Here is an 18,010-nt window from a genome sequence, read left to right as displayed (position 1 = left end):
TTGCTGTGAAAGGGGAATCCGAATGATTCAATTTGTTGTTGTGTAAGGGGAGGCCGAACGATTCAGTTGTTGCTGTGAAAGGGGAAGCCGAATGATTCAATTTGTTGTTGTGTAAGGGGAGGCCGAACGATTCAGTTGCTGCTGTGTAAGGGGAAGCCGAACGATTCAGATGTTGCTGTGTAAGGGGAGGCAAAGTGTTAGCTCTGTTTGCTGTTTATACTGCTCTTGTTGTCAAGTTAGATATAATTCGTCAGTAAACATTTGATAACCTACTTCATGCTCACTTTATTTTCTTCTTTAATTTCAGACACCATCGCCCACCGTTTGGACTTCTCGAAATGGTAATAGTTATATGTGTAGCCAATGTCATGATCTTGTATCACGGTATGACAATGAGTGAGTGAGTGAGTGAGAGTGCAAGAGAGTGATGAAGAGAGAAATGGATTGAGTGATGGAGTGACAGATGAAGTAAGTGAGAGTGAGTGATGGAGTGAGTGAGTGAGGGATGGAGTGAGTTTATGCTGCATCCTAGGTTTGCAGTTATTAGGGTAGTTTAGCGTTGCTACACGGACTGGGGTCAAATCCAGTGTGGGGAAAGACGTTGTAACTACTACCGTTTGTGAAGGTGAGACAACGTCTCAAATAAGACAGGGTAAATGTAATCAATCGCAAAGTACATCTTGACACTGCCCCTTATCTCAAGTCTTCAAGATGTGTCAGGCTTGACCACGATATATATCAGATCTTCATATCTACATTCAAACTGTATCTCGCAGGTTCTCGTTTGTGATCACGCCCCATGGCGAGATTCTCCACGTCTACCACCCTCCCGACGACGACGATGAAGCTGTTGCCATGAAGAAGGGAGCCGCCGCCATGTTTGCTTCTCGTCTCCACCAGGCCACTGAGGTAATGACTGACTGTTATGTCAAAGTTAATCAGGGGTCTTTGTCTCCCAGAGTTAAACTGGGCACCGATGGGGATTCCGGGTTAGACATAATCCCAGTTCCCCATGCTTAAAGAAGGGGCGGACTAATGAGGGTCGAATGGTGATTGCGTGGCGCTGTGCCTCGATGGCGTGGACCGTTCTTCATGCAGTCAACCACTGGTTTGTTTGATCCAGTCTCGATGATTCACAGACCACGTGGTGTTGCTGTAATATTGCTGAGACTTTCAAATGTCCCCGATCACATCGGTGAGTGAGTGATGGTTTAAACCGCTTTTAGCTGTATCCCAGCAACATCACTAGGGGGGACACCAGACATCATCATGATACCTGTTAATTAAACTCGGGTTTTAAGCGTGACGAGAGAACGCTTTAACCTTAAGGCCGCCCCATCCCCGTGAAAACATGTGTCATAATGCAATGAGTGGTCCATTTGCTCAAAACGATCATAGCATCAACCCTGTCGTAACTATAATTTTACTTTAAACAAGAAGTATCGATTAGTGTACAGTGAAACCTTCTTAACTTGTTCTCGGGACCATACGTGGGAAATACGTCGAGTTACTAGTAGTTCGAGACAAGCGGAAATCCGTTACTTCATCACAGTGATTAATTAGAGATTCTTTCTCAGTCGATTCAGATCTACCTCGTAACATCGACGCTATATCGAGTGAACGGATGTCAACAACCATTCTTTTCTGCTCCTCACCACATAGTATTAGACTCCCTGCGTGGGCATGAGTGGCCCATCGTCCAAAACACTGCCATTCTGAAGGCAGAATTACTTCCCTTGGGCGTCCCTGAACCCTATGATAATAGGTTCGAGTCCCACTTTCATCCTCATTACGATGCTTGGTTTGTCAGCAAATTCCAAAGTCGTTATCATCTATAACCTGCATAATTTCCAGCTTTCCTTTTGACCCACGGGAAATGTCAAGTTTTAAAGGAAAGTTTTGAAATGTCGGTATGAAAATTATGAGACATTTTCAAGTGGCTAAATTTCTAACATTTTTGTTTCTTACACTTTTGGACTGCTGACATGATCAAATATACTACTCAAGAGAAGTTAATGAACACTCGACTCCTTCATATGATTATAGTTTATCTGCCATATCATATTTATAGGGAAAATTAGGGTGGTCCTTAGCTTCTTATGAGTAGTATAAATCATTATGACTAGAATGTGCAAAAAGGTAAGTGTTCACCCAAATGAATATTCTTACCTATGTCTGTTGTCAATTGTTTTTCAATCTACATCTAAGAAAAGCATCTCGGGTGAAAGAATTGCTCATCCTCAGATATTAGCTCAACGTCTAAACTTCCCTTAACATCCTGGATGCCAAATCTACGCAATTGGCATCAGATACGAAGGCATTCATCAGCCAAGTTAGAGAGCCTGACCTCCCGATTCTGTTAGTCTCCTCATACGACACGAATTGGTTGCTGAAGACCAATTCTAAACCGGATCTTTACGGGGCTGACAGCCAATTGTGTGTTGGAGAACTAATCTAACAACGCTCGTCACGAAATAAACACAAATGAAAATTTCAAGTCTCTAACACCCTTACAAATACCGCCTCCCTCTCCCGACGGGAAATTTGACGTCCCGGAATTTTAACATTTTATAAGTTCTGCTTCCTGGTACAACACCGCTGCCTTTTGAACACAGCTAACAAAGGTAACCAATGAACAGTCGAGGCCTTTGATTACGTATTCATGAGATCTGGGCGTTCCTTTGTTGTGGTTCAGCGTCCACGAAACGGCACGTCGCAGCAGGTCGGTGGTAGCGCCGTATTCATATTACCCATGTAAACATATCGCGTGTCCAACCACTGTGAAGACGTTAATTAAGTTCATATTGTGAAAATTGGCCAACGCTCTTGACTATACAATAAATATGTATGTTTGTTTGTCGTTAACGCCGTACAATAGCGACGCAACTTTCAAGCCATATGACGGCGGTCAATCGAGTATGGAGTGAGTGAGTTGGGTTTAACGCCGCTTTTAACAGTATTCCAGTTATATCGCGGCGTGTCAGCTTAATGTGGGTGGAAAGCCCGAAGTGATGCAGGTCTCAGACGTTTACCACTTCGGTGAAAGCCATGAGTACGGGTGTGGTGCTGACAAACCTAGAAATATAATGGGTGATTCGAACCTACAATCATAGATTTCTGGCGTTCCCAAGGGACGCAACTCTGCACAGCGAATAGCGGCGCCTTAGACGACTGGGCCACCCGTGCCCCCCACTCGAGTATGGACCAGGCAAACTAGTCATTGATAATATGAGAAACGAAAAACGGCGTCGGGTGACCATAACGGGCAGTCAACTTTCTTGACCACCCGATCAACGTACGACCAGCATAGACCAGAAAGACCCATTGTAACCAGGAATCTCTAGCTGTGTCAGTACAGATATGATTCTGTTCGAAATATGGACATCATTATAAGGGGACATAGCATTCACGTGCCTATTGATAGCTGAAGACGTTTAACTGACTGAGCAATTATCTCATACATGTATGTCAATGTTTTCTAGTTATGTCATTTATCCAATCGGCCCATGCTACAGCATTACAGTATTTGCAGTCAATTGTCTGCCTGATCGTACACTGCGTGCAGAAAAAAAACATTGACAAACGTCTTATGATCTCCAGGTTATTAACAGACGTTAGTATGTATATATAACTTTGAATGGGATAGATACAGTATTTATCGGAATACAGATTTAATGTTCACAGGCAGTACTTATCAATTGAAAAAAGGGAGCATCCATTTGATTTGTATGGGGAGAGTGGTGGGGTTTTGTTTGGGGAACAACAATTTTCTCCCAGCTATTTCCAACAAACTACTTATTTACTAAGCAACCTCAAAGAAACTATTCATTTTTTTCACCAATGCCAATAATGTTTTCATTTTGGGCATATTTCTGAAAAAAATATGTCACGGTGAAACACGCCATTCCTGTCGATACATATATTTCGCTCTAGCCTTATAACCTATAAAACGTCAGTGCTATAAAGTGATATCAGAGAACAGACAGATAATTTGGACATGATAAACAATAAGCCTGTATACAAAAATCCAGGGGATCAAAGTAGTCCTAGGTGGAGTGTTGCGTCCCTTATCCGTTTCAGGATCCTCTGAACGTGCGTTTGAATCCACGATTCATCGTTACCCGACGGTTTGTTGCTTATGTTATCGTCCACTGGTTTAGGGTGACCCTATTGCAGCAATCCTGATTGAACTGATTGGGATGCAAAACAACATTCATTCTCTCACTCCATAGCATCTGGGTACAATGTATTAATCACACGAACATTAAGTTTTTTGGTTGTCTTTTCAGAACCATGTCCATGCAACTGACGACGGCTGGGGCTATCACGTGAGAGAGACTGGAAATGAGGGTAAGGATCTGGGAAACGGTTTGGGGAAGGTTATGTATTGGGTGTCGGAGTTGGTGTTGGTGGTCGAGGAGAGGTTGTTGGTCGTGGAGAGGTTGTTGGTCGTGGAGGGGTTGTGGTCGTGGAGAGGTTGTTGGTCGTGAAGGGGATGTATGTCGTGGAGGGGTTGTGGTCGTGGAGAGGTTGTTGGTCGTGGAGGGGTTGTTGGTCGTGGAGAGGTTGTGGTCGTGGAGGATGGAGGCCAGGGGGTTGTGGCATTGTTGGACAAGTCACGATTAGAAGTCAAATCTAAATGAAGCCAGTATCAGAGCATAACACAGGGGAGGGGAAGCACGCATATCATATTACGAAATGGCAGGAGAATTGCTTAAAAGCTAAATGATCTGAAAATGCCAACAATTTATTTTTTATCTTGATCATGGTTATATGTTTTATCGAAGTGCTATTGCATGCAAACATGGACAGTCACACAGCCTCATATAGTGGGAATCTGTATAGCTGTTTGGCTGATATTTGTCTTCTTCTTTAATAGCTGACAATTTCATGATTTTAGAACTCATTTATGCTATTTGAGTTTGTGTATCTGTAACATTCATACTCCAGGTCCACACAACGCCACCTACACTGTGCGGCCGACTCTCACAGGTCACGTGTTCACCAAGAAAAGGCACCCTGGCCACCATCCCGTCAAGCATGCGACGTCAGAGTATACCAAGGTAGATGACGTAGTTTCTGCCGCTGACGATGAAACATATTACGAAAATAATGTTTGAAAGTGATATTGAATTTTAAAATCTTCTGCAAATCCATTATACTTTCAAATGACATTTCATAATGGACAGTGACTATATTGCTATTATGCAAAATGCAGAAGAAAGGTTTATAAGTCCTTCCAAACCGGAGGGATCAGATTCAGATTCAGAGTGATTCAGATTCAGTAGCTCTGTGTCTTTTTCATCACATTGTTTTGGGCAGATTAAAGCCTGGATGCAAACAGGACGAGCGTATAATAAAACACACCTTTGACTTCATCCAATTTTTCGAACGCACAATTATTTTTCAGGAACGTGCACGTGCTCCACCCACAGTTAATTTTGTAGTGATGTGTTTCAAATTGGAGAATTTCCACGTAACTCGGACATCCCCATTCTACATAATTTGTTGTTGTTATTTCATTTAATTTCTGTTGACAAATCATAATTAATTAGTCACAGTTATCACTTGAATATGCAGGCACTGATAGTGACGAGTTCATCACACATGGAATACGTCCCAAGAACTCAAAGCAACTGAATCAAATAATAAGTCAACTGAATAGCATTACATGAACTTGTTTGTGTTAAATCTATATATTAAATTGCTATAATGTTGATTTATGACTACGTTTTCAGACGTTGTATTACGACTCTGCCCTTGGGACTATGCACACCATTCAGGTGAAGGAAAAGTTACAGGTCATGCATAAGACTGCAGAAGGGTGAGGATGTTGAATATTTCCCTTGAGAAACATCTTGATGCTGATGTTATCATATATTTTTTACCCCCAATCCCCCATCCCCACCCCATAAATTCTAGCTTTATCCTCATCCTCATCCTCATCCTCATCATCATCATCATCATCATCACCATCATCATCTTCCTCTTCCTCCTCCTCCTCTTCACCTCTTCCTCTTCCCCTCTTCCTCTTCTTTTTCCTCTTCCACACCTCCTCATCATCATTATCATCTTCTTCCTCCTCTCTCTTCCTCCTAGTCATCATCCTCTTCCTCTTCTTCTCCTTCCTCTTCCTCCTCCTCCTCCTCATCATTCTCTTCTTCCTCCTCCTCTTCCGCCTCATCGTCATCATCATCATCTTCATCCACTTCATCTTCCTCATCTTCCTCTCCCTCATAATCATCATCATCATCCTCTTCCTCAACATCAATTTTAATCACATGACCATCATTATACTCAGTCTTTATGATTAAGTTAATGGGGTGAGTGTAACGCCGCTTTGAAGGTATTTCAGTTATATATCCTATGATTTGAGATTAATGTGAGATAGTGACACTTTGGTGAACCCCACAATCGCGGGTGTGGTGTTTTTGGACTTGCCCCTCTCGGTCTCAATGAATATATAAGGAGCACCACACTCAAAATCATTGTAATAGTAAGCCAATCACTATACCTATTTAGTACCGTTGCTAACTATGTACAATTCTCATTTTTAACCATTATGACTATGCTTATTTCTGATTTTTAACTAGATACAACCCGTATGAAAACAGTCGCCCTGTAAAAGCGGTCAACAACTTCACGCAAATGGGTAAGCATTTTCGAGTAACGACAGACCCCTTACGGCTGTCAACGGTAGTAAAATATTTTAAAGACGCTTCTAATAATGTCCATACCATCTGTTTGGATGACTGCATACTCAGCATAATGCTGTGTACTTCAACAGTGATTGTGTGAGTTTGACAGGGCAGATGTATATTTTCGCGACAGCTTTTTATAGACTAACACAATGCCCAATTCATCCCAAATTCAATCAACTAGAAGGAACTATATTTACCATTAATGAAAGCATTCAGTAAATTCATACGCGGATCCAGACACTTATGCTTACGAATGAAAAATATTTTACTGAATCACCCGATAACATGTTATCAAGAAATTAACAATTAATTGACTAATTTGTGGCAAACAAACCTGAACAATTTTCCATTCTGTTCTTTAAGCTCTTATGGGGCACTTGAACTGTTTAATCACGATTCGAGAAAATTAACGTTTCCGTTTTATGAAGAAGAGTGTTTTGAAACCGTAACACATTAAAGTCTAATTGAGTACTGTCTCCAGACTACCCCGAGATGTCAGCTCAAGGCACAGGAAAGTTGGTGTTCCTCAGCAGACACAAGGCCGTCAGTATTCCCAGCAGACCAAAGACAGACATCACGAGGGCGTCCATTCATATCAAAGAGGTAACAAGTTTAGCTTTAACAAAATGTTGTATACTTTATTAATTTGAATTATCCAGTGCAATTCCGTGAATAAAGCGACAAAACCCTTTCCCTATCTGATAGAAGTCTCTGCATAAAGCAGACTCGATAGTACGGATCATGACAGGCGTATGTATGTTGAGATATTCTACAGATACAAGTGAGAAATGGGCCTGATCAACTGTTTACAAAACTGGCGATTTATATCCTCTGCTATTTGTGCCCTACTCATATCTACATTAATAGTCAATCTGATACAACAAACATATTTTTTCAGGTGTTAAACTGTTAGGGTGAACATGAACATGTCTTTTCGCACACAACACAAACATTCCTGAAAATAAAAACGTATGATTAAATCAAAAGTCTTCAAGTCAGAGATGATTTCATGTAATCTTGTTTCTAAAGTGCTAGAGAAAGGAATGAGGCAATATATATGTAAAGAATCAATGCTTTTGAGACATTATATGCAGAGAAACTCTGTTGTGATAAACTTTAAGACAATAAGTTATCTTGGGTTATAAAATATTATGAACCAGAAAAGGTTAGGGATCATGAATAACTTTGGGGATAATTTTTGCAGTGAAGAATGCATAAAATATATCACCAAGCCAGTCACACTCCCTTATTATTGTATTCAGTATATATCATGCTAACGCTTTTGTCAATCGGTCAACAGACCGGATAGACAAGGAACCAATCCAAAACGAGTAAACAAAACATACGTATGTGTTTTATAGGAAAAAGGTATTGGACGATGAATTAAAAATGTACTTACTCGTACTGCAACGCAGCATCCTGAACATCATCTTGTACGTTGGTATTCCAGGTGAAGCAAAAGAAGCCAGCAATCGATGTGAAGGAACACCTGCAATATGTGAAGGGGAACCTCACGTGCATGCGAAACGAGCCAGAAAAAGGTACAGTTACGTGTATATATGTCCAGGAGTTTTGACAATGTGAAATCAATGCAACACTGCCGTGTAACATTCAAGGCTATACGGCCATGCAAATATAAGCCTCTAAATCATATAGTTGATCCAACTGTAAAAGATTGCACGTAACCACGACTGTCCATTTCCATAGGTGTTTTTCAAGAAATGAACGACGAGTGGGAGTTGCTTATCGTACAATAAAACACTGCAGGGAGAATAAACCATGAGGGGCGCCGCCCCGAGTGGTCTCTTCTCTTTGCAGTGTTTTACTGTCTCATCTCTTTGGATGCGATTGTTCATCGCGTTAATCTGCGTGGCACACCTACATCTATGGGGAACAACTCACTAGACACTCCTTCTAAAAATAACGTCGTCCAATATACAACGTCATCAAGTTTCGAGCGCATGTTCAAATCCCAGCAATAACGTCCTGATAGAACAATATTTTATCTTGAAATAAACAACACCTTTTTCTTCATTGTTTTTTTTTGCGATTAGAGCTATCTTATTTTTGGTAATAAAAGAAGAATCTGGATTATTTAAAATGTTTGTGCTTTTTTCAGGTTCGAAGAAGTTGGACAAATGCTTCACGGGAATTGTATCTGTTCTCCAAGACTTACCTGACCAGGCGTTGGTTCTCCTTGCTGAAAAGTACCTGACAGATAGGCCGAGGTGAATAGACCCTTTAAGTACACAAATTGAAACAGTTTGAAGGAAATGACATTATATAGATCAATATTGTATGTGACGTCAGTTACGAAAGCAATGGTGAAAGGAATCTTCTGCGTACATGTATGCATACACATTTCGTTATGTACATTATTTCAAATTAATTTCGTACTAAAACCAGAAAGTTTATCATTTACCATCGAAAAGTGTATTTATTTTTCTACTTATAAATATATCAAATAAATAGTATTTGTAAACTCTATCAAAGCTGAATGACATTATCTACCACATTATTCCCTTTTTGTGCACTTGATGTACAATGTAGGTCCTTTTGGGTACCAGTAAATAACCCCGTTTAACCTATTTAAGATGCGAGTTTTACAGAAAATAGCTGGTTGCTATGTTGCGAAAAAGCAATAGTCCTTTCATGGTGACCTCAGCGAAGATGAGTTATCGTTATCCGTGTAGCTTTCTTATTTTGCCCTGAAGTGATGCATAGTCTGGCACACTAGGATATCATTAAACCACCATGCTTACAAAGGTACCCTCCATCTCTTTCAGACTGACCAAGACCTTCAAGGACCAGAACCATATGTTTGATGCTATCGCCAGTCTGACCACAGACCTGTCCCAGCAGCTCCTGCTAGACCTTGTCCTCAATAGATCCAGACCCGACTCCTCCCTGGTGAAGAGACTCATGTTCCACATCATCTCACTTGATGGACCACCGATAGACGTAAGTGTAACTATGTGTGTTATATAACAGTTACAAGCTCATGTTGTACATATTGTCATTTGATGGACCACCGATAGACGAAAGTGTAAATATGTGTGATATGACAGTTGCAAGCTCATGTTCCACATCATCTCACTGGATGGACCACTGACAGACGTAAGTGTAAATATGTGCCATATAACACTTACAAGCCCATGTTCCACATCTTTGTATTGGATGGACCACCAATAGACGTAAGTGTAAATATGTGTGATATAACAGTCACACGCTCATGTTGTACATAATCGCACTCGATGGACCACCGATAGACGTAAGTGTAAATATGTGTGATATAACAGTTACAAGCCCATGTTCAACATCATCTCACTTGATGGACCACTGATAGACGTAAGTGTAAATATGTGTGATATAACAGTTACAAGCCCATGTTCAACATCATCTCACTTGATGGACCACCGATAGACGTAAGTGTAAATATGTGCCATATTACACTTACAAGCCCATGTTCCACATATTTGCATTGGATGGACCACCAATAGACGTAAGTGTAAACATGTGTGATATAACAGTTACATGCTGAGGTTCCACATCATCTCACTCGATGGACCACCGATAGACGTAAGTGTAAATATGTGTGATATAACAGTTACAAGCCCATGTTCAACATCATCTCACTTGATGGACCACCGATGGACTTAAGTGTAAATATGTGTGATATAAAAGTTACAACCAAATGATGTACGTTATCTCACTTGATGAACCCCTGAAAGACGAAAGTGTAAATATATGTGGTATAATAGTTACAAGATCATGTTATACACGGGATCACCTATAGATGTAAATGTAAATATGTGTGATCTTACACTTAAATAACATGTTCCCCTTATAATGCCTTGTCCTTTTGTCACGATTGAACAGAGAAGCGTCGACTATATGGTGCGTAAATGTGCAGACAGAATTGTTATAGCAATGTTTCCTTTTGTTATACACGATATAACACGAAGTCTGAAGTCTCCACAAATCACGTAACTGTTATTCTTCGCAAAAACGATCATCAAGCAAAGTGTTTTTAACTTTGGTAGCCGCGAACAAGGCTTCTAAGACCAGTTGTACTGTTAATTCACGGAGTGTCAACTTAACGTGGGAGAAAGTCAAAAGGGATCTGTACGATGCGGTTTGAACTTATATCCACGATTATTCGGGTATTTTTTTCACATTTTGTACAGAATATCATCACGAAACTGAAGAGCCTGTGTTTTGAGCGCGATAAGGCCCCCGTGGCTTTACAGGAACAAGAAACATATCACAGAATGGTGCTGGCATTGGGGGTGGTTGCTAGGCGACTGTTGGACGCTGGGAGGAAGGAGGAAGCGGTTGATATTGTCCTGAAGCTGGAGGGATGGCTAGGATTGCACGGTGAGAATTACGTTTTGATTGAGAATACATCCACAGATACTAACGTGAATACATATTTTGACAAGAACATGGTCTCATGCATCATCACTGAAATTTCGAGGAATAATTAACACATCTATCGTGTTGTTAAGTCGTGAATATCAGAGATGACATGACATCTTAGGAAAGTACAATTTTCCACAACGAAATCTGGTATTTTACATCAGTTGTCAACCTATAACAAGTCATTGCCAAACTGTACACGATGATGAAAGTGAGTCAGCAGACGAGTAACATATTGCTTTGTTAAATTAACAATTGCAAGCCAATGTCTTCGTTGCAAGTCCATATATAACAATATGGGCTGCAGGCAAACACGCTTATTAATGTGCTCTCCAAAGTGTTTCACGGCCAGAATAGGTCCCAAGCACCCTGTTTTATTTGTAAGAGCCTTCTGACATGTGATCTTTGGCTAGGCTCTGTGGCTCTGCCTATCGTGTTTCGTCGTACCCGATGGCTTTGACCTTTGCATATTCCAGTCATAGGTTTCTCTGTGACTGATACTGTTTTTACAGACCGACTGACATAGCCTTAATATTACTGACTGCAGCTCTAAAAACTAACCGTGATCATCATTCAGTTGTCGATTACGTATTTACAAATCTGTTCCAGATCCCTGGATGTTCCGTCAGAAACGGTCCACCATGACAGAACGTGAAGTCCTTGATGACGACCGTTGGAGAGTTATCGTGCTGGGATCTCTGGGTAATGCCGGTCTCGACCAATCATTTGAGATGATTGTGTCACATGTCAACACCACCAACTCTCAGTGGGTGAAGCGAGCTGGGATACACGCCATGAGGAAGTACCGACACGAAGGGGTATTGAAAATGATTTTAAACTAACTCTTAAACAATACTTCAAATGATTTACACGGTTGAGACAGTACACTTTCAATACCGAATATTTTCTGCTGCGAAATCTCTGAATTTTGCAAGTCGCCATGACCATACTTTAATTCGAGATCTCAAGTAGAAGCTTTAATTATATTGTCTGACTATGCCAAATTACGATCTTACTCCTTCAACATTTGTTTTATTTGATTGATGCTCGAACTCAGGATTCAAAGTCTGCACATTATGTTGGCAACAATTATAAACAGGCATGGTTAAGTCTCTCAGCAACGTTGAGCACGACCTGAATTTGACACTTATGCATGTATGAATGACATATGACCTGTTGCAGGCAGCACATCTGATGTTGAAGACAGTTGTGCATGTATGAATGATATATCCGCTGTTGCAGGCAGAGCATCTGATGTTGAAGACAGCCTGTATGTATGAATTATATATCCCCTGTTGTAGGCAGCACATCTGATGTTGAAGACAGCCTGTATGTATGAATGATATATCCCCTGTTGCAGGCAGCACATCTGATGTTGAAGACGGTTATGTATGTATGAATGATATATCCCCTGTTGCAGGCAGCACATCTGATGTTGAAGACAGTTGTGCATGTGTGAATGATATATTCCCTGTTGCAGACAGCACAACTAATGTTAGGGACAGCCTGTATGTATGAATGATATATCCCCTGTTGCAGGCAGCACATCTGATGTTGAAGACAGTTGTGCATGTGTGAATGATATATTCCCTGTTGCAGACAGCACAACTAATGTTAGAGACAGCCTGTATGTATGAATGATATATCCCCTGTTGCAGGCAGCACATCTGATGTTGAAGACAGCCCTGTACGATGACGACGAGAAAGTCCGATATGAAGCTCTGCTACAATACCAGGCCCACCCAAAGGCTGCCATAATCGCTCCCATGTACAGACAAGAAGGGTGAATGTTGAATGATTTTGTGTGTTAAAAGAATTCATACATTATCCTTTTTCGTGGCACCATGATATGTTCCCTACAAAGCCAGCAGCTCATGGTGTACCAGCTTGTATGAATTGTACCTTCCTCAATACCTCACTGGGCAGATGGGTAGCTCTGTGGCTGAAGCCTCTTGTTCTAGACTCGCCATGAAAAGTGTCAGTAAATTCTACTGTCTTACTCACTCATTTCTGTGTACCTCTGGCTCCCTAGCTTGTTGGCAGTAGTCGCCTGGTTGTCCTATACAACGCTATTTACTTTACAGTTGCATCGTTTAGCCACGTTAATATCCACTTGTGGATAATGAGACTTGGTCTCTTACGAGCCCCATACACGGGTCCGTTCGCATCAGTTTTTCCTTCACATTGAACTGATTTTACGCAACTGAAAAGCTGTTGAAAACATAATACATTGATACATTACAGTCCTATGAATGGATCCATATTTCACGTGGACCCCCGCTATGTTGGCAAGCGGGACATTGAGGTACACGACCGACACAAAAGGGGACTCTTTGATGAGAAGATCGAATTCATACTGGCTTCACCCAGCGTAGACTGGAAGAAGATGCTTGGGTCAACAACCATTGGAGCGTCCTTTGGACTGATTATTAACAACGCTTTAGACTTCAAAATAGGTATGCTAGTGTCAATGCCATACATGTATATACCCTTTTATCGTATCTAGATTGTTCAAGACAAGACGGCTAATATAATAGATATTCATTATTTACGTAATTCAGATTCCAATGTAGACGTTATAAAACATCATTGTTGACGTTGATTATTATGTCAGGTTGACATTTGAAAACATTTGCCGAATACCAAACCCAATTAATGTTGAAGTAATACAAACCAAAGTGAAAGCAATCCAAAGCAATTCGTAATTCCTACATTTGAAGGATTCTGTGGAACGGAAGTTATTTGACCTGCATTTTTTTATATTATTTGTCTCTATATATTCTGTATACTGTATCTGACAGTTTATTTCGTGTTTCTTCAAAGCTTGAAAAAAGAGCAATTCCTTCCAGTGCTATTGCATATGATCACTGCATGTTACAGCGCCTCTGAGCGGACACATGAGAATAAACATCCACGATGAAGCTTACGCCCGCATCCACCTTGGCTTCTTGGGAAAGAACCTGGAATTCTTTATGGGGAGGATCTGCTTCAAGGGAGGAGCGTCTTACAACCTGAACATGCTGCAGGTGACCTCACAATGCAACCTGTTGAATCGCACTTCTGTGGGATCGAGTCTGCTCAGCTTAACCACTGTTGGCACTCAACTATTTAGGACTACCACCAGTTGTCTCTCCCCAACCACCACCCCTCCCTACCCATACTCCTGCCTGCATGATGTGTCCATTCAGGACCATCAGCCACAACCTGTAAACACATGACTTTAATGTGCCTTTCAACGTTTCCAATATTGTTTCCAACGTCTTGCGTTCTATGATATGTCTACGCTCAGTCGTATTGGCATTCAAGGCGTCTGGAGCCCTACAGTATAATAGGAAGACAATTGATTGTCAAAATGCAAACAAGATTACTATCACATCAGATTAAATCTGAAAACATTTTTAAAAGAGAATATCTCTTACAACTGTCATTAGAATATTATATTGTTCCTTATGTGATTTGCAAAGATGTCTTTTTTAGAGTTTATTTAATTGTGCACTTCTTCATGTCCTTGTCGGGAGCACGGGTGGCCCAGTCGTCTGAGGCGCCGCGATTTGCTGTGCAGAGTTGCGTCCCTTTGGCAGGCCAGAAACCTATGATTGTAGGTTCGAATCCCGGTTCGCCCCAATTATGTGTCTAGGTTTGTCAGCACCATACCCGTGCTCGTGGGTTTCACCGAAGTGGTAAACGTCTTAGACCTGCATCACTTCTGGCTTTCCTCCCACATTAAGCTGACACGTCGTGATATAACTGGAATACTGTTAAAAGCGGCGTTAAACATAAGTCACTCACTGACTCATGTCTTTGTCCATGTTGCAGGAGTACGGCGTGGACAACCTCAAGAAACTGGTTGAGCTCTACGACGCTGTTAAAGGTGATGCTGCTGGCGCTCTAGGAGCAGGTCTTGATCTGTTCAAGAGCATCGTCAGTGGAGAGTTCTCGTTTGCTGACATGATAGAAGGTTTCAGGACGGCACTGGAAGAGCTACCAGATAAGGTGGAGGTTTTGAGATCATGTAAATGTAGCGTTAATGTTGCAATGTATGAAGGGGCGGTTGCCTCTGGCATGTTATTGACCTGCGATCTCTGAAGTTACTTGAATGAGTGAAGTTACGTCTTAATTAACTGTCGATTTATAAAAAATGGATTTTTGTCTGTCACGCCCAATGGATTATATTTTCTATGGATACCTCATACTGGTTATCATGTTGCGATGACATTGTATAACTTAAGTGAAATTATGTCAAATTTGATTCCAAGCTGATTTCATTAGTCGTGTAGCATTTCGTAAAGAAACGTGACTGGGATGTTTGATAAAGGTATACACATTGAACACAAAAACAGACGGAGATTAACCAGTATTTCCTTATTGGCAAGATAGATGTACATGTATAGGTGGTATGATGCAGGTTGTCAGTGTTGGGAAGAAGGCATCAGACGCTATGGAAGTCCTTGGCCAGCTGGATGAGAAACAGCTGCCTCCCTTTGCTGAACCTGCCAGGAACCTTGTGTTGAGAATCACAAACCTTTACAAGGAAGTCAAGTCATCGGTGCTCAGCTTTTACAATGTAAGTAATTCCACAATACTTGTGTGTTCTTGAACTTCTTGTTATAAAGCCACCCGAAATTCTATTTGAGCATTATTTCTGTTAAATAATATTATAATTCCATGTCTTTGGGTGTATGAAAGTACATTATATAGCATAATTTAGGCCTCGAAAGGTTACCCTCTACTATTTGGATGTAAATTGGCCAGGATGCTCTTAGTCCGCGTGCCTGGGGAACTATTATGTATTGATTCCCGAGGATTGGTCGTGGCTGTAGACAGTACTTCAGTTAAGCCATGATGTATAAGCTTAAAGTGGGAGAAACACCCAAAACGTTTACATGAAGTCCACGTAAAGGGGTCTGGTAATTTTGCATATATCAGAGCCTTGCACCATTGGCGCCTCAAACCACCCGGTAGGCTGAGGTTTTGTTGAACTGGAAAAAAAAGAATTAATACAACATGTGCAAATAATGATTCATCATATGTTTGGTTCTCAAAAAAAGAAACAAGAAGAATATCACTAGGTTACCCATTTCAGCAACTGATGGAGACAGTGACGATAATAATACCCAGGGCAGGGAAGATGATCTATAAAGCTATCAAGGCTATCATTGATAGCTTTAGGACGTTCAACAAAGACCCCAAACAGGCCATTTCTACTGTTGCTGGTAACGTCATCACGTGAGTACATCATCATGCAGTTACACCTAGTGCGAGAGATTATCTTTCGCCAGGCAATGGTTTAACATATTGTTTGTATTTTTATTAAATGAAATAATTTGTGTGCATCTTGTATTTTTTCAGTATTGGCCTAGAAGTAAAGAATCTGGTAGACGCCGTTAACAAGACAAAGAACACATTATTTGCGACCATTGGTAAGTGTTTTTCAATTGGTAAAATCGTTTTGGTAAAGACAAGAGTGAGTGAGTGAGTATGGTTTTACGCCGATTTGAGCAATATTCCAGCAATATCACGGCGGAGGACACCAGAAATGGGCTTCACACATTGTACCAATGCGGGGAATCGAACCCATGTCACAGGTACAGGCGTCAAATCTTGGGTCCTATTGTTGTACCACATTTTGAAAACCACCATCTGGCTGTCAGACCCGGCTACATGGGTACAACGGTAGACAACAACGTTATCGACTGGTAACAGAGTTCCTACAGCAGAAGGCCATCACGACCATCCCCGTGGCCCACCAACCTGATCTCAACCTGCTTGAACACATCTGAGGCGCAGGATGCAGATGCTGAACCAACCAGTAGCCAATCTTCAGGAACTAGCACAAGCATTGTACAGAAGTAACAGAACAGAAGTACAGAAGAGCATCAGAAGTCACAGAACAGAAGTACAGAGGAGCATCAGAAGTCACAGAACAGAAGTACAGAGGAGCATCAGAAGTCACAGAACAGAAGTACAGAAGAGCATCAGAAGTCACAGAACAGAAGTACAGAAGAGCATCAGAAGTCACAGAACAAGAGGTACAGATGAGCATCAGAAGTCACAGAACAGAAGTACAGAAGGGCATCAGAAGTCACAGAACAGAAGTACAGAGGAGCATCAGAAGTCACAGAACAGAAGTACAGAAGAGCATCAGAAGTCACAGAACAGAAGTACAGAAGAGCATCAGAAGTCACAGAACAGAAGTACATAAGAGCATCAGAAGTAACAGAACAGAAGTACAGAAGAGCATCATAAGTCACAGAACAGTAGTACAGAAGAGCATCAGAAGTCACAGAACAGAAGTACAGAAGAGCATCAGAAGTCACAGAACAGAAGTACAGAAGAGCATCAGAAGTCACAGAACAGAAGTACAGAAGAGCATCAGAAGTCACAGAACAGAAGTACAGAAGGGCATCAGAAGTCACAGGACAGAAGTATAGAAGAGCATCAGAAGTCACAGAACAGTAGTACAGAAGAGCATCAGAAGTCACAGAACAGAAGTACAGAAGAGCATCAGAAGTCACAGAACAGAAGTACAGAAGAGCATCAGAAGTCACAGAACAGAAGTACAGAAGAGCATCAGAAGTCACAGAACAGAAGTACAGAAGAGCATCAGAAGTCACAGAACAGAAGTACAGAAGAGCATCAGAAGTCACAGAACAGTAGTACAGAAGAGCATCAGAAGTCACAGAACAGAAGTACAGAAGAGCATCAGAAGTCACGGAACAGAAGTACAGAAGAGCATCAGAAGTCACGGAACAGAAGTACAGAAGAGCATCATAAGTCACAGAACAGTAGTACAGAAGAGCATCAGAAGTCACAGAACAGAAGTACAGAAGAGCATCAGAAGTCACAGAACAGAAGTACAGAAGAGCATCAGAAGTCACAGAACAGAAGTA

The 18,010-nt window shown here is 41.2% G+C and overlaps 1 protein-coding gene across 1 annotated transcript in view; it reads left to right on the top strand.

The window, feature by feature from the left end:
• The window catches only part of LOC124137742, a 134,959-nt gene that overhangs the window by 15,949 nt on the left and 101,000 nt on the right, over positions 1-18,010 (top strand). The window contains exons 3-21 of the mRNA XM_048402758.1: positions 308-341; positions 777-909; positions 4,290-4,350; positions 4,951-5,063; positions 5,739-5,824; positions 6,594-6,652; positions 7,183-7,304; positions 8,152-8,242; positions 8,821-8,929; positions 9,488-9,662; positions 10,889-11,078; positions 11,730-11,938; positions 12,779-12,903; positions 13,365-13,576; positions 14,001-14,146; positions 14,937-15,113; positions 15,526-15,684; positions 16,204-16,346; positions 16,470-16,540. Of these exons, the coding sequence (XP_048258715.1) occupies positions 308-341; positions 777-909; positions 4,290-4,350; positions 4,951-5,063; positions 5,739-5,824; positions 6,594-6,652; positions 7,183-7,304; positions 8,152-8,242; positions 8,821-8,929; positions 9,488-9,662; positions 10,889-11,078; positions 11,730-11,938; positions 12,779-12,903; positions 13,365-13,576; positions 14,001-14,146; positions 14,937-15,113; positions 15,526-15,684; positions 16,204-16,346; positions 16,470-16,540 (2,415 nt within the window). The remainder of the gene's footprint in view (positions 1-307; positions 342-776; positions 910-4,289; positions 4,351-4,950; positions 5,064-5,738; positions 5,825-6,593; positions 6,653-7,182; positions 7,305-8,151; positions 8,243-8,820; positions 8,930-9,487; positions 9,663-10,888; positions 11,079-11,729; positions 11,939-12,778; positions 12,904-13,364; positions 13,577-14,000; positions 14,147-14,936; positions 15,114-15,525; positions 15,685-16,203; positions 16,347-16,469; positions 16,541-18,010) is intronic.

This window comes from Haliotis rufescens, unplaced genomic scaffold (assembly GCF_023055435.1).
Source record: "Haliotis rufescens isolate VD_foot unplaced genomic scaffold, xgHalRufe1.0.p SCAF_29, whole genome shotgun sequence".
NCBI classification, from domain to species: Eukaryota; Metazoa; Mollusca; class Gastropoda; order Lepetellida; family Haliotidae; genus Haliotis; species Haliotis rufescens.
The sequence above is the reverse complement of the archived record's forward strand: the minus strand, read 5'-3'. Positions and strand labels throughout refer to the sequence as shown.